This window comes from Callorhinus ursinus, unplaced genomic scaffold (genome assembly GCF_003265705.2).
Source record: "Callorhinus ursinus isolate GAN/ISIS: 27379988/994484 unplaced genomic scaffold, GSC_fseal_2.0 scaffold2, whole genome shotgun sequence".
Classification (NCBI taxonomy): domain Eukaryota; kingdom Metazoa; phylum Chordata; class Mammalia; order Carnivora; family Otariidae; genus Callorhinus; species Callorhinus ursinus.
The window spans coordinates 21126677-21142362 of NW_027397064.1; the positions used below are offsets into that span (position 1 = coordinate 21126677).

The 15686-nt window shown below is 34.4% G+C and overlaps 1 protein-coding gene across 1 annotated transcript in view; it reads right to left on the bottom strand.

The window, feature by feature from the left end:
- The window catches only part of VWC2L (von Willebrand factor C domain containing 2 like), a 150494-nt gene that overhangs the window by 116674 nt on the left and 18134 nt on the right, over positions 1-15686 (bottom strand). The window contains exon 3 of the mRNA XM_025887057.2: positions 8345-8474. Within this exon, the coding sequence (XP_025742842.1) occupies positions 8345-8474 (130 nt within the window). The remainder of the gene's footprint in view (positions 1-8344; positions 8475-15686) is intronic.

Genomic DNA, 15686 nt, shown 5'->3' on the forward strand with positions numbered 1-15686 from the left:
TTTTCTTTTTTTTTTTTAAATATTTTATTTATTTATTTGAGAGAGAGAGAATGAGAGATAGAGAGCACGAGAGGGAAGATGGTCAGAGGGAGAAGCAGACTCCCTGCCGAGCAGGGAGCCCGATGCGGGACTCGATCCTGGGACTCCAGGATCATGACCTGAGCCGAAGGCAGTCGCTTAACCAACTGAGCCACCCAGGCGCCCCTCTTCCTGTCTTTTTCTATATGTATGATATATTTTCTTTTTAACAAAAATAGGGTAATATTTGCATTGACTTCTGGACCATAGTTTAATTTAATAATATACTTTGAACATGTGCTTTGTGTCTATGGGGATTGTCCTTAATTTTTTTCTATAATATTATTTTGTAATACTCCTTAGTAGTCAGTCTATGTAGATATACTATGGTTTTTTAAACAACCACATTATTGTTTAATATTTAGGTTTCAGGTTTTCCATATTATGCTATTATAAATGACTGTTTAATATCTCATTATATACATCTTTATATGCTTATCTGATTATTTCTTTTTGATCACTTTCTAAACGTGACATTGATGGATCAAAGTCCTGAACACTTCTATTGCCCTTCAGTGAGGATGTATCAGTTTACACTCTTACCAGTAAGGCACGAGAATGCCTGTTGCATTTTACCTTCCCCAAACTGGACAATATCTTCTTTGTTACTTAATTTGTATTTAAATCTTTCCTGTTACAGATTTTTGTTTGTTTGTTTTTATGTTTAGGAAGACCATTCCTATCCTGAGAATAAGTTAATGTTTACAGTATTCTAAAAATTCCTTTATGATATCATTTTTTAATATTTAGATCTTTAATCCAACTGAAACTTTTATATAATGGGTGAGACAGGAACGTAATTTCACTTAAAAAAATGATTAACCTTTATAATATATTTTTAGAATAATATTCTTTCTCCAGATACTTGGATGGCACCTTAATTGTATACTAAATTGTGGGCTAATTTCTAATTTTCTAATCTATTTATCTGTTTATTTTTATTCCATTATTATACTGTTTAAAATTATTATATCTTTATACATTAGTTTAATAGATCTGGTAGATTGAATTGCCTGACCTTGCCAAGTACATTCTTTTTCATGTACCTAAATTTTCCAAGCTTTGTCAACTTACAAAAAAAAATTACATCATATAAAAATTTGATAGGATTTCCATTTAATTTATCATTAGAGAAATAGCAACCTAACAAATTTGAGTTTTCACATTTAGAAATTTGGTATATTTCCTTATGATTTTTTGAATAGTTCTTAGTAAGTTTTTGTGATTTTTAAACTGTATGCATATATACCCTCCAAATACTAATATTAATGTTTTTTCTTTAAAAACTAGCCTATAGTCTGTTGATGCTAAATACATTTATTTTCACAATTTTGAACCATGTGAAATTAAAGCTTAAAAATGTATCACATGAGATGAAAAAAATAAATGAAAGGTAAATGGAAGCTAATTAAAGTGCAATCCAAAACAAATATCTCCATGAGTATTTAAAGGAAGAAGTAAGTTCTTTTTTTAATTGTCAACTAATAACATGTTAAAAGAAAATTTAAATCTACAGTTATTTTTACAGATTTTCTAATCATTTTTTATTATCATAAAACTTGAAATACAACATAGGAAATGAACAACACTGCTTGCTCATTTGCCATTTCAAATAACTATAAATAGAAATAGAATTTCTGAGTAAAAGTTACATACACTGTAATTTTGATACATATTGTCAAGTTTCCTTCCATGGGGATGTGCCAATTTATACATCCACCACCAATAGGAGAGTTTGCCTGTTTTACCACAGTATCAAGAATAAAGTAGGTCATTAAATTTTAGGATTTGTGCCAATGTGTAAGTAAAAAAAAAAAGCCATCAAATTTTCATTTGCATTTTTTCCCCTAAAATTTGGACAATTTTTCATGTTTTAGAAACTTTTTAATTTCATTTTTTTTGTGGAATGACTTTTGAAATTCTTTGCCCATTTTTAAAATAGAATTGTTGGTCTTTTTTCCTACCAGTTTCTAAGAGATCTTTATGTATGAGTGAGATTAACCCTTTAGGATATAAGATAATAATTTATAATTAAGATTTTTAATTTTTTTTACAGTGGTGTTTTGTTTTTGTTTTGTTATGTGGAGATTTTTATTTGTTTTTAAAATACAGCCACTTCAAGATTATAAATCAAATCATCCAGGTTCTCTTCTTGTACTGTTTTGGAAAATAAGTTTATATGTAAATCTTTGTTGCATTGAAAAATTTCCTGAGTTTCAGATAAGGTAGAAGTTTAAAATTATTTCTTTCAGACAACTAGCCAGTTGTTCTAACACCATTCCTTTACAAATTACTTTTTTCCCATTGATTTGAAGTAGTACTTTATCTGTCATATACCAAATTTTCATGCATTGCTAGGTCTGTCTATGAACTCTATTACATTTTGTTGATATTTCAGCATCATATACCAGTGCCACAATTTTATTTTAGTAATACATATATTACTTGTGTGTGTATGTGTGTATGTGTGTAGAGAGAGAGACCTGTATATTTGTTTTGTACCCTGTTATCTTACTAAATTGTCCTTATAGTAGTTTTCAGTCTATTTTCTTGGGTTTTTCAAGTATACAATCATACCACATGATTCTTTTCTAATATATTAACTAGTTCATATCTACTTTCTATCTGAAACTTTAAATAATAGTGGGCATCCTTGTCTTTTTCCTAACTTTATTGAGAATGCCTTTACTGCTTACCTATTAAACACAATTCTGTCTTTTTGGACTGAGGTAGATATATTTTATCATGCAAAAATTATGCACTTGGTCTTATTTTATCAAGAATTTTTGTTAATAGCTTTTGCTGATTTGTGTCTAATATCTTTATATATGGAAATAATATTTTTCTCTCCAGTTTGGAAATAGAATAAGTTATATTAATGTATTTCCTAATATTGAACTCTTTTTGTAAACTCCACTTGGTCAGAATGCTCAGTTATTTTAATCCTCTTCTAGATTCTTTTTGCTAACACAAATGTGCAGTACCATTCCACAGTCTCTTTTCCCATGAATTTGATACCAAAACTCAGCTGGTATTAAAACCTGATTTGAGATGGTGTGAGACTCTATATTTACTTAGTCTTAGTATGATTATTGTATTTCTTGTTGTAGAAATGTTCATGTAATTGACTGAAGAATGCTGACCTAGACCCACTGGCCGTGTAATATACTATACAATACATGAACTCCGTTCTCTTTGTAAAATCCACAACCCAAGGGTTTTAGATTGGGGATTTTGTATCTTATTAGTTCCCTATTACTAATTATAAGTAAAGTTGCCCTCCACTTATTTTCTTAATTTGAATTCTTTAGTTTGTATCAGTGTGATACTCATGAAAAAAGAAAATTCTGTAAGAGTTTAATTAACATTAGAATTCTTTTATTTAAAGGTTTGATGCAACCTTTTAAATTATGAAAATAAAAGCTTTTTTTGAAAATTCATTCAGTAAAGAGGCTTATGAAATGAAACATCAAAGTTTTTTGCTTCTACCTTTGCACTTTTATTCTTAGTTACTCTTCAGATCCTTGGATCACTATTAAAAATTTGGCAGGTGTTCTTCCAGAACTTTCCTTATGCCTCATACAAAAACAACAAGGGAGGGTTTAAAAAATTTTTTTAAAAGTCTGATTTATTAAGCTGAATAGCTTTTTATGTTTTTTGAACATTTGTATTTTGTGAGCTGTTTGTATACTTTTCTGTTGTTTTTATTATGATCAGTCTGTAAAGGTTTAATGTTTTAAAGAGATTAGCTTTTGTCTTTCCCCCCTTTACCTTCTCGCTTTTCCCTAAAAGCAACCACTGAATCATTACTAATGTTCTATTGTGTATCTACTTAGCTCTTTTCCTATATACATACAAATTTTAATATCTACTTAAAATTGTATATTAATTAAAATGTTTTAAACATATATCACTTAAAGTGTATGTATTATATATAAAATACATTAGTATATTATGCATAAAATAATATATAGTCTACTATACATTCCCTGCTTATTTTATATAGCAATAAAAAAAAATGCCAGTAGGGTCTTTTTAAAGGCTGCAATATATTTCATTTGTCCATTGAAGGACTATTAGGTTTTCTCCCACCGTCTTGCTCTTAAAATGTAGTAAAAATGCAGTACATGAATGTGGGGAAAAGAACAAGAGGAGGGATTTCTGACTTCAAGTTTCATGAAACTTTTGATGGAAAGTACCTTCTTAAAAGTTGTTTCTACCTTTTCTCACCCCTTTTTAAAATACCTTTGCCGATTTGGGGTATTACGAATTCCAAGTTATGATCAATACAGTATGGTATCTCATTTTTACAATTTTTATGTCCCTGGTCCTTATGAGGTTGAGCATATTTTCATATATGTGTTAGACGTTTGGTTTTCTTCTGTGAGTTTCCTTTCTGTATTCTTTGCCCATTTCCTTCCTTATGGAGTTGATTTTCTCTCATTTATTTCAAGGAGCTCATTGTATATTAGAGATCTTAACAATTACATGTGTCATATGTTTGCTCCCAGGCACCTCCAAAGTCTCTCTCTCATTTGTGTACTGCCCATCCCCTCCATTGTCTTCTTCCTTTCCTTTTTCTCTTTTGCCTAGTCGATTTCCTGCCTTATTTGTATCAGTACTAAACTAGAAGAGAATAAGGGAAAAGGAATTAAATATTTGAATAGGGCCTTCAGTTTAGTTAGAAAGGATATGGAACCTTCTCAGCGTGTATGGAGGATTTTGTGGGTGGTTCCTGTCTATTCCAATTTTTCACAAAGTGACTTCCTTCAGAACCATTAATAATGACTATATATCCCAGTGAAAACAGGGAACTCACTGACATACTGGATTATCAAATGTAAAAAATACAGCTAGTCATTTGGATGCTCTAATGAACAAATATTTTATCAATAAAATGTATTTCATTTACCAAATATTTGAAATATTAAATGATGCTCCAAACTGAATTTTTTTAAGCAAATGCTGTGCTACTTTACTTTTTTATATTATAAAGACAGAAAACCATAAAGAATCTTCATTAATTCACTTAGAAAGGACTCAGGCTAAAAGATAGGTCAAAGTAACACAATCTTGGGGAAAGATGGGCAGTTAGGAAATGTCATATTTTTCAGGAAGGCATTTGGATTGCTAGCTCTTGCAGAGATATAGAGGAGGGAGAAGCAAAGGCTTAATCATATTTTTAAAAACAATAAATTCCTTTGTCAATTCCCCCCCAGTCCTCGCCAAATAAAAAAGTACTTTCCTCTTTCTCTTATTTTTTCTGTGCCCAATCATTCACATTTTCCCTGAATGTTTCTTGTTTTGTCTGTTCTTAAGTAATCTGAGAATGAAGATTTTTATATTAGCTGAATATTGAGTTTTAAGGTCAGGTGTGGTAAATTCTATCATTTTAAACTTTTGTTTTATATCTTTAAAGCCTCTTGCTCTTGGCAAGTTATAATTCAGGAAGGCAGAGAAATTGATGTTAGTATGCAAAAGCAAAGTATTTGGCAGCCAAGATAATCAGCATTTATTAAAACTAAAAATGTTCAACATTTATGAAGATTTAAGAAATGTAGAAAATGTTATAGGGCTGTTTACAAATTAAGATTTATTGCCTGCACCTTGAATCCATAGGGTACATTTTTATCTTTTTTTTTTAATCTAAGAAATTAGTGGCATACTTTAAGAGTTTACACTATAATAGGCAAATTAATCTTGTATAGAATGAAATAGGCTTACCATGTGTTGAAAATTTAAGAAATTGTTCCAGTTGTATTCTGTCATAATAAACATCTACCCCTTCCCTCCCCCCATCTCTGCTTTTCCACACATGGGTCATCCGTTTCTGTTTTCTGGGCTAAGCTTACAATGAGAGCAAGCAAGATGGGGCTCCATCTTTACTGTTTTACTTTACTGTTCTCTCAGTAAAAGTACCAGTATCATTGGTGGTCATAAGGATTCTTCAGTGATCCTTAATATGCTTTTCTTTGACAATGATTATACTTCAATTTTTGGGGACAAGTGACTAATTAGTGTCATATAAAAAAAGATAATATGTCATAATGTTACAATCAGAGTTTGTCTTTCTAGTAAGTCCAATTCACGTTCATTTCCCTTATTAAAAAAAGAAAAAAGTTTGCTTGGAAATGGCAAAAAGGAACAGAAACTATAGTGTGTCATGAACAAAATTCTGGAAAACTTAACTAATCTTGTTCTCTTAACATGTTTTTCAGGAATATAATGAGTGACTAATTAAATAATTGAACAATTAAAGTCCATTTATTATATGATGTTTTGATACAAAGAGGGTTTCATTTGAAGACAAATTTCTACTCTGGCACATGGAGAGAAGTTGAATAATCTTGGGTGACATCAAACTAAAGGTGATTGGTTGTAGTGGATGATTTGACATTTGATGTAGACATTAATTCTGGATATATTAGGCTTTGGTGTGGGGTCACTAGGAGGATATGGTAGTATATGTGTAAACCCTGTGTTTTAAATATAGGGTCTAGTATGCTTTCAATCTGTGGTTATTCTAAGTATGTCCAGATGAGAGTTCTTAACTATAAGCATAATTTTGTTTACCATAAATGTGAAACAAAGCCAACCAGGGACACCTAGGGAAGAGGGGCTCCTCAAGGACCTGTTCAGATAGTTGCTTCTAGAAAAAAAACAGTCTTCAGTCAAAGACTTGTCAATCCTATTTTTAAAGATTGATTAGGTAGCTGATTTTTTTCCTCCTTCTGTCCTTGGAGAAAATGAAAAATAACAGGTCCTCTTCCACTTTAGACTAACCATTCATATACTTTATGACAGTTAGGTCTCCCTTGTGCTTTCTCTTCTCCAGGACAAATTATGCTAACTCCTTGAGTCTGTCCTCATAGGTCCTATTTCTCAACCATTAAATCATCTTATTGTTCTTCTCTGGATCTTTTCCAGTTTCTTCAAAATCCTCTAAAAAGTATAAAGTCTTAAATTATATATCTTTACATATATTAGATAGGTTAGGACTTCAGGATGATATTTATTTCCACCTTCTAAGTCAGAAAAGATGGTCACTATGACACAGGTCAGTTGGATGAGAGGAATAAGAATAAAGAGAGAAGGCAAGTGAGCAGTTGAATATTCAACTCAGTGTATTCATGTGATCAGAAATAGTAAAACTGTGTCTGCAAAAATGTCATGTGTTCTTCCTAAGTCCTTTGGAAGACACTAAAACACAAAAAATATTATAAAAACAACCAGAACTGCTTTTGTTTTTTCTTTAAACAGATACCTCTTTTTCCTAATTATAATTCTATAAAGAAAAAGATTAGTAGGTGAATTAACGTAATGGCAAGTTCAGCACAAAAAAAAAAAAGAGGTGGGTGATAGAGGAAGATGAGCACTTGCTAACTCAAGGAAAGGCACAGGTATTCAGCATTAGACTGACCTCAGCTTAATTAAGAGCTACAACCACTTTTTCAAGCAGGTATTAATGACAAGAGGGGGCATTTGTGGATTGTTATCTAGTGTAGCTTTATTTTTTTGGTAGTACATGACTAGTAGGAAGAACATGATACTAGCTTTGCTGATATGCTGCCCTGTGTCTATGGCATTGGATTGTCTTCTCTGTGGCATCACCTAGATTTTGAGTGACCAGCATGATCAGCGTACTATAGGCATTTCAACCTCTCTATTCCTTAGGGCCAAAAAAGAACCCATAATCTTATAAACTAAGTTCTCCTCTGTCTAATTACTATGAGAGTAAGATTCCAGTGTAATAAAAACCTAGAATAAAAGCCCTAAATCTTCTAGTCTTTCTTACTTCAACTTAAGTGCATTAATGATTGAATTCTGTATTTCTTTAATAATTTAAACCTAAAATTTTCTCTAAGCCCAAAGCAAAATACCTGGCACTTACCCTACTCTCTCTCCTGGGTTATGCACTATGAAATGGGGTGAACTGCTTCATAGCCTCCACAAGAGAGAAATTAAGTCATTACAAAAAGGTGGTTCTGTGTTCTTTCCAATATTCTCCCTATAAACCAACAGTAAATAATAGGGATCACAACAAAGTCAGCTTATAAGAGATTTAATTCCCCAGATGGAAAGCTTTATGAAACCCATTGCTGGTTTATTTTCATGTTAAGGTGGGATAAAAATATAAATTTGCCCTGCCCATATTGAAGAACCCCAGGCAGATCTTAGAGGGCTCTTGCATCGAATGGTGGGCAGTGGTGAAATATTTGCAGTTTGCACTAACCCCTCTTGGAAAGCTAATGCAGTATGGTCTTACCATTTTTGCAGACAGGACAACATTGTTCTGGTTCATAGACTGGGTTGACACACTCAGGAACTGCGCAGTCTGCTACAACACAGTGAACTTCATTGCTGGGCTCACAGCGACACCATTCACATGGAGAGGGCTAGGAACAAATCTAAAATTAGCCCCTTTTCTCCTATAACTTAATGCTTTGCACATTCATATGCTGTCAGAAGATAAAACATCAGTGTTTATATTGGCTTTACTGTATTAACTCCATTTACCATGTGTATGATTCATTCTTCCCCAATGGAAAGCAACCTGGAAATCCAAGCCACAGTGGGTCGCCGTGTGCCACTCAGGTTGCCATGAGCAATTGGAGCACACTGGGATGACTCTTCCTATGACTTATATTCCTACTTTCCAAAGAAATGTTTGGACAACTAGTATGTCACCTCCTGGTTTGGTTTCCGGATGTACTGATTGCTCTGCCTTCCTCTGGTAAACAGGAATGATACTGGACCATGTGAAATAAGTTTTTGCCATTTGTCACTTCTTTTTTCCCCAAGAAAGACAAAGATTACTGAGAAAAAAGAAAATGGTAAATGGATATCCTTACCCTTTGTAGGAACTCTTTTCCAAGCTAACCTAGACTCTAAATGGCTTTTTTTCCAATATGAATTTTAGAAGAGATTGCATTTGGGATCCAAACACCCAGGTACTGCCTCTTGAAAGATTTAGTGAATAACTTTAATCTTGCCTGCTTGCTGTTATGAATGAACTGAAATCGATTGACTTAAAAAGCCACATTTAAGAGTCAAAGACTCTAAAAATGGAATTGAAAAGTGATTAATTTAGAGGGGAAAAAAAGGGCAGAAAACAATTTTTGTCTCAACAGTACTTACCAGCCACGAGTGAGTTTGAGATTTTCTGTTTCTTTTCTAGAAACTGCCTAATACCACAAATCATCTCAAGCAGTGACCACTCTGTGACTTTCTCAAGTTCTAGCTCTCCTTTCTCATGAAACAGAGGCTTGGAATTCTGGAATAAAAAGTTGGAGGTCTTGGAAGTTATACAGGTCTATATTTCTCAAATCATGCCATTTGTTCTGAGAAAATTCTGCCTCTTGTCCTGTGCCACAGGGCTATATTTCCTCTCTTGCAAACTGTGTTAATTAAAGCTCTCTGCTTTTGTCTCAGTGGCTAATGTCCATGTCAGCTCTTGTTTCTTCTTGAATCTGACCATTTGGATAATATCAGTGCTGCTTGACTCAGGTAGTCCGTGGGGGTGAACATCTTTCAACTAATTATTTTCAAATTAATGTTACCTTTGCCTTCTGCTTGAAGAATGATAGTCTGGCGTTCAATTATTTTACTTTCAAATTTAGTGGGAATAAGAGAATTAGACATAGAATCTGTCAGAAAGTATTGCTATTTCTTAAACATGGTCAATAAATTTATTGAAGGGTACAGTTAAGCTCTTTACTGTGTGGTAAAAATGGTAAAAGGAATCTGTTGGATCATTTTAATGGCTGGGATTTTCCTGAAGCTACTCTACTGAATAATCTCAGTAAATTAAGGAAAAGATTTGATACCACAGCTCATTATTTGTTGGAGAAAATGTGAGAAATACTGTGAGAAAGGAAAATTCTTGCTGCTCTACTCTTCCTTATTTTTCAAACCCCATTGTGTTATCTTAAATCTCCAAGCAAAATGATCCAAAGATGTCCCCCTTTCCTTGATTAATTGCAAAGAAGTATTTTTGCATGGCTTTCTGAAGTTCAGCAAGGACTTGGCCTGCATTTATTGCTAATATGAGAGAAAGTAGGAGCCACTAATCTCACTTCCACACCCTGCCCTCCCACAGCTGTGACTCTTTGTTCTTGCTGGTTCCTTTCTTGCTGAAGGAGGGGCTAATCTGTACAACTCTAGTGGACTGATTCTGGCGTTAAAAATCCCCAAGAGCCCCTAAATTTTCCAATGCAAAATGTTTACCTCAAAGTAACTGTGGCCTTTGAGAAAGATTTGTTGGACTATTACAGTCCCAACACAGACTGATAAAGACACCATTCTGATTCAAACAATATTTTTTTGACATGATTAACTACTGGATATCATGGCAAACAATTTACCTATATCAACTTATTTCTCATAATAACCCTATGAAGGAAGATTTGTTATTATCTTCATCTCACAGATGAGGACATAGGCTGAGAGAGGGTCAATAACTTCCCCACTCCTGCAGGTTCGGGTAGAGGCAGGATTTGAACCCAGGCAGCAGACCTGCTATACCATACTGCCGGTGAGAGCAAGAATCACTGTTCTGGGTACTCCCATTGGAATAGTTCATTTTCCAGTGCTTTCTACCCTTCTCCATGCACACCAGATCCAGAGGAATAGCCATTAGGAACTGAATAATTGATTTATGGAAGATATGTACTTCTGCTAAGAAAGAGAATTTCACTAGGGTATTTAGTGCATAAAGAGATTATCATGGAGCCATAGAGCTTTTTAACCTTCTGCAAATGTAAATTAGTAAGAAAACTATAGTAGGTTGAGGTTATGTTGCCACGAGGCTCACGTTCTTGGGAGCGTTGGCATCTTTAGCCAACTACACTCATGGGTATCTGGGAGAAGCACAAACAGATAATGGTCCAGTAAGGACCCAGGGGCATCTGTGGGAAGCCAGTGGAGACTGGATGTGTGTGCACTGGAATTCTGAGAAGTGTTCTGAGGAAGAGCTAGGACTACAGGCCTTGGTGATAAAAGTACACCTGATCTTTGAAGGGATTTTGAATAATGAGGAACATAAACTCGGAAAGTAAGAATGTCACCCAGCCGCTGAGTGACATTGTCTTTGAGTCCTCCTCTGACCCTGACTTTATTCATATGCCACACCCTTCCTGGCCCAGAATCTCGTCAGAAACGTGTCATTTCCTCTTTTGTTTTCCTTAAGTTGTTTTGTTTTGTTTTCAAACCTGTTTCAGTCCGTTTCTTCTTATTCTCAATCTCCATGTGTGCCCCACCCCTCATTCTGAACACTCAATCAGATTTAACCCATTGACCTCATGCCAAAGGCCCTTCTTTCCTCTCCAACCTATCAGGACTTTGCCTTCACGAGTTCATCAGTTCCGATGCCAGTGATTTTTTGCCCACCTTGACTTCCTCTACTGCCCCTGCTTTCTCCTACTCTTCTGCTTCTCCCTCTCCCACTCCCCCTGCTTGTGTTCCCTCTCTCTCTGTCAAATAAGTGAAATCTCCTACACTTCTGAAAAGACATTGCCTAAGCAGCAAGAAGTCCCTGGGAGTGAGCAGTATGTCCCTTGACATTAAGTTCAGTTTAAAAATCCTTCCCACTGAGATGAACCATGGGAGACTGTGGACTCTGAGAAATAAACTGAGGGTTCTAGAGGGGAGGGGGGTGGGGGTACGGGTTAGCCTGGTGATGGGTATTAAAGAGGCTGCGTACTGAATGGAGCACTGGGTGTTATATGCGAACAATGAATCATGGAACACTACATCAGAAACTAATAATGTAATGTATGGTGATTAACATAACATAATTAAAAAAAAAATCCTTCCCACCTTGCAGCCTAAAAGTGAAAGGTTTGGCTCTTTGAATAATCTTTACATCTTAAGACTGAGCTGGTTGCAAATTTCTTTTTATCAGGCTCTTCAATGTGAAAACTATAGATTAAATCCGAAACTGTCCCCGTAAAACCGAAGATTAAACAATAAAACTATCCTTAGAGGAACAGAGAACACTGGAACAAGTACTTGGAAAAAAATTATTCCTGCTCGCGTTTTTTAGAAGAGCATGTGAAATTACAACTAGTACATGACTTTTGTCAGCTAGAGATTTGGTAAGTAAGATGATTAAATGACACCACCCGAAAATTTTATACAAGAAAAATCTGTTCCTAAGAAATCTCACAGAACACTTCATTTCTGTGAAAGCTTTGGAAAATAAAGTGGCATTCACTATATCTACCTTTACATGAATTTTAATTGAAATTAAGATTAGAGGTCAAATATTGTATTCATGTATGTATTAGATAATCTGAGTATTTTATGTCTGTTAGGACTATGTACACCTTTTGCTTAGGGGTTTTGAATATCTAATGTGGCACTCTGTTTAAGTAGAAACCATGCATTTTATCTGTAGTTCCTGCTATCACTGAATATATTTGCATGGCAAATTCAAATGTTGTCCCAGCTGCCCCCAAATTCCAAAGGGGTTTCCTACTATACACACACACACACACACACACACACACACACACACACACACACACACACACACATATAATTATATAAAATTATTTTATAATGGAGTAGAAGGGGGTTCTTTTTTAAATTCTGGTTTAAGTGACTAAGAATCCCAATTTTTCTCCTTTGTATTAAAATGGAAGTATGGCAATACGTATCATTTTTTCAGTGGTTAACTTCTGAAGACCTTGAGACTGAAATCCCAATGACACTGTCTGTGATTTTTGAGAATTCTTAGAGAATTGGATGGGAGATACCAGAACCCTGGGAACAACAGAATGCTCCATGATTTTTTAAAATGCAGAAAGTAGCCTGAGATCTAATAACTTAGCTTACTAGAATAACTGAGTAACTCCAGAAAAATTGTCAAATATGCTGTTTGTGAGAATTTGGAAGCAAATGTAGTCATCACTAAGAGTTGACATAGGATTATGAGAACATGTTATTTCAGACTGCAGATTGCAGAGAATTTTTAAAATATTTGTGGTAAATGCACATTTATTTTGTACTCTGAATACACTGAGACTTACTTTCCATATCGGATGAAAGCCTGGATGTTTGGTCTATATAACAATATCTTGTGGCATCATTATTTATGTGGAGGCCGTTCCTGACATTGTTTATAGAACATCCACAAGGAAATAGTCACAGACTATCAGATTTGTTACCCAAATTCAAACCTCAAAGTGACAAGGTGCAGAGCAGTGTTCAGTTTACTATTTCAATTAGGTGAAGTTTAAGGTAACAGAATTCTTATAAGCTGAGAAACTCTGAACTTGGAAAATTAGAAAAAAAAATTCATTTAGTTGGTTTTGTTTGGGTGGCTGTAATATCCTGGTTAGAAGAAACTTCTCTGTAGACTTAACACTTGAGTTCTAGTCTCAGATGCTTTATCACTAGGTGTGAATCTTGGGAAAATGAGATCACCTTTCTGTGCTTTAGTTTCTTAATCTGTAAAATGGGACAGTATTACCAATCTCACAGATTATTGTGAAGCACATAAACTGTGTAAGAAATATTACTATTGTTATCGTTCATTTGAATACTTAGTGATGGCTTTCTGAAAAATATTTATTTATTTAAAAAAATTTTTTTACAGATTTTATTTATTTATTTGACAGAGAGAGGCAGCGAGAGCAGGAACACAAGCAGGGTGAGTGGGAGAGGGAGAAGCAGGCTTCCTGCTGAGCAGGGAGCCCGATGTGGGACTTGATTCCAGGACCCTGGGATCATGACCTGAGCTGAAGGCAGACGCTTAATGACTGAGCCACCCAGGCGCCCTCTGAAAAAAATTTAAAAAGTATAAAATTGGACTATAACATAAGACTAGATTTAAAGGAATATTTAGGTTATTTTTCTTGTTCAAAATGGGATCTGATTACAGAGGTGGTTGCAGTAAAGTTTTATAGGGCTTGGTTTGTTGGGGGGTTGGAGGGAGGATTTGTGTACCAGTAGAACTAATTATGTCAGAAACACACTGAAGAAAATTTGTTACAAGAAGCCTCTAGATAAAGACTAATTATGGATGGTTAGAATGACTATTATAAATCACCCAGGGAAAAAAAAGAGAAAAGAAACAAACCTATTTTCTTTTTCTGTTGTCTCAGCATCTAAATATCAACTCAAACACCCTTTCTCCAGGGAGGTCTTCCCTGAATATCTTTCCATCATATCTCTCTCCCTTACATTGCCCATTCAGAGCTTTCATCAGTGCATGAGGTTATTTTACTGGTTTGATAATATGTTTGTTTATTTTTATCTGCCTTCCCTACGGATTATAAGCTTCTTGTAGTATATTGATCATTGCTGTACTCTCAGAACCAAGAAGATATCTTAGCCCATAATAGACACTCAATAAATATTTGTTAACATATGCATAATCATTTATGCATAATCTATGTTTTCTTGTTTGTTAAACCATACCTCTGGGCAGTTTCGTCTATGATCATCATGCACAGGGTAAGATTCTGATTCAGTAAGACATTTGTGTTTTATTTAAATATTATAAAGGGCACTTTGTGGGGAAAGGTTTCTGACTGAGTCATGAAATAAGTATTTGGGTTCCAAAATTATGACAGTGAACATAAACTCACTCTGTAAAGGCAATTTGAAATTCACTATATCCACTGTGTGGATCACTAGTTAAATCAATCATCAAGCACTTCATTGACTAGGCTTTCTCGCAATAGATAATTACAGACTTATTGCACTAGCAAATACCATGATAACTAAATTTAGGGTAAGAATACATGCAGAGGAATTCCTATAAAGGTCTGAGAAAAAGCTAGTCTCATTTTATAATGTGTGTTGAGTTTAATGATTGCTTCTTAAACAAAATGATTATAGTATATTATGAACTATTTTTCAGGAAAACAATACACAACAATCCTGATTTTAAACAAGCCCATTTTCCTAAGAGATGAGTTAGATTACAAAGTCCAACAAAACACATCCTGAATATTCTGAGGAATAAAGCTTGATTCCTAGAAAGGCTTCCATGAGCATTGTCGGAACAGAAGCAATGGATGCATGTGTGGATGGGATATATTCTAAGTGCCAAGTTTTAGCACACTAACTACTATATCAATGGCTTTCCTTCTGACCAAGTGATATTAGGCTTCACATACCATATGGTGCTCCATTCTTTTGATAATTTTGGCAAAAATTCTCAAAGAGAATACAGCTCAGATTGCTTTTCTAAAAACTTCCCATTAACAACTATTTAAAATTTGATCTCTACCAAGGAAAAGATACTGCTTTAAGATGCACTCTTCTTTTAGAGATAATTTATGGCATAAATTTTATCACTTTATGGAACAAATCTCATTACTTTCAAACTGTATGAGAAATTTGGAAGACTATTTTCAAGTTGCTGATGCCTGTCAGGAATCTCACTGTTCACTTCATTAAAATATACATTAAATTACAGAGTACAACAGTATTTAACATCCACTGCTACTCCTGTAGCTAGTAATTTGCATGTGGCAGATGTCACCTACTAATCAATAGAGCCAATGGATTTTAAACAAAATTCACAATCCTCTGAAAGTAAAACCATTGCATCACTGATGAAAATGCTTCTCAGTGTCCTGCATCAAATGGGACTG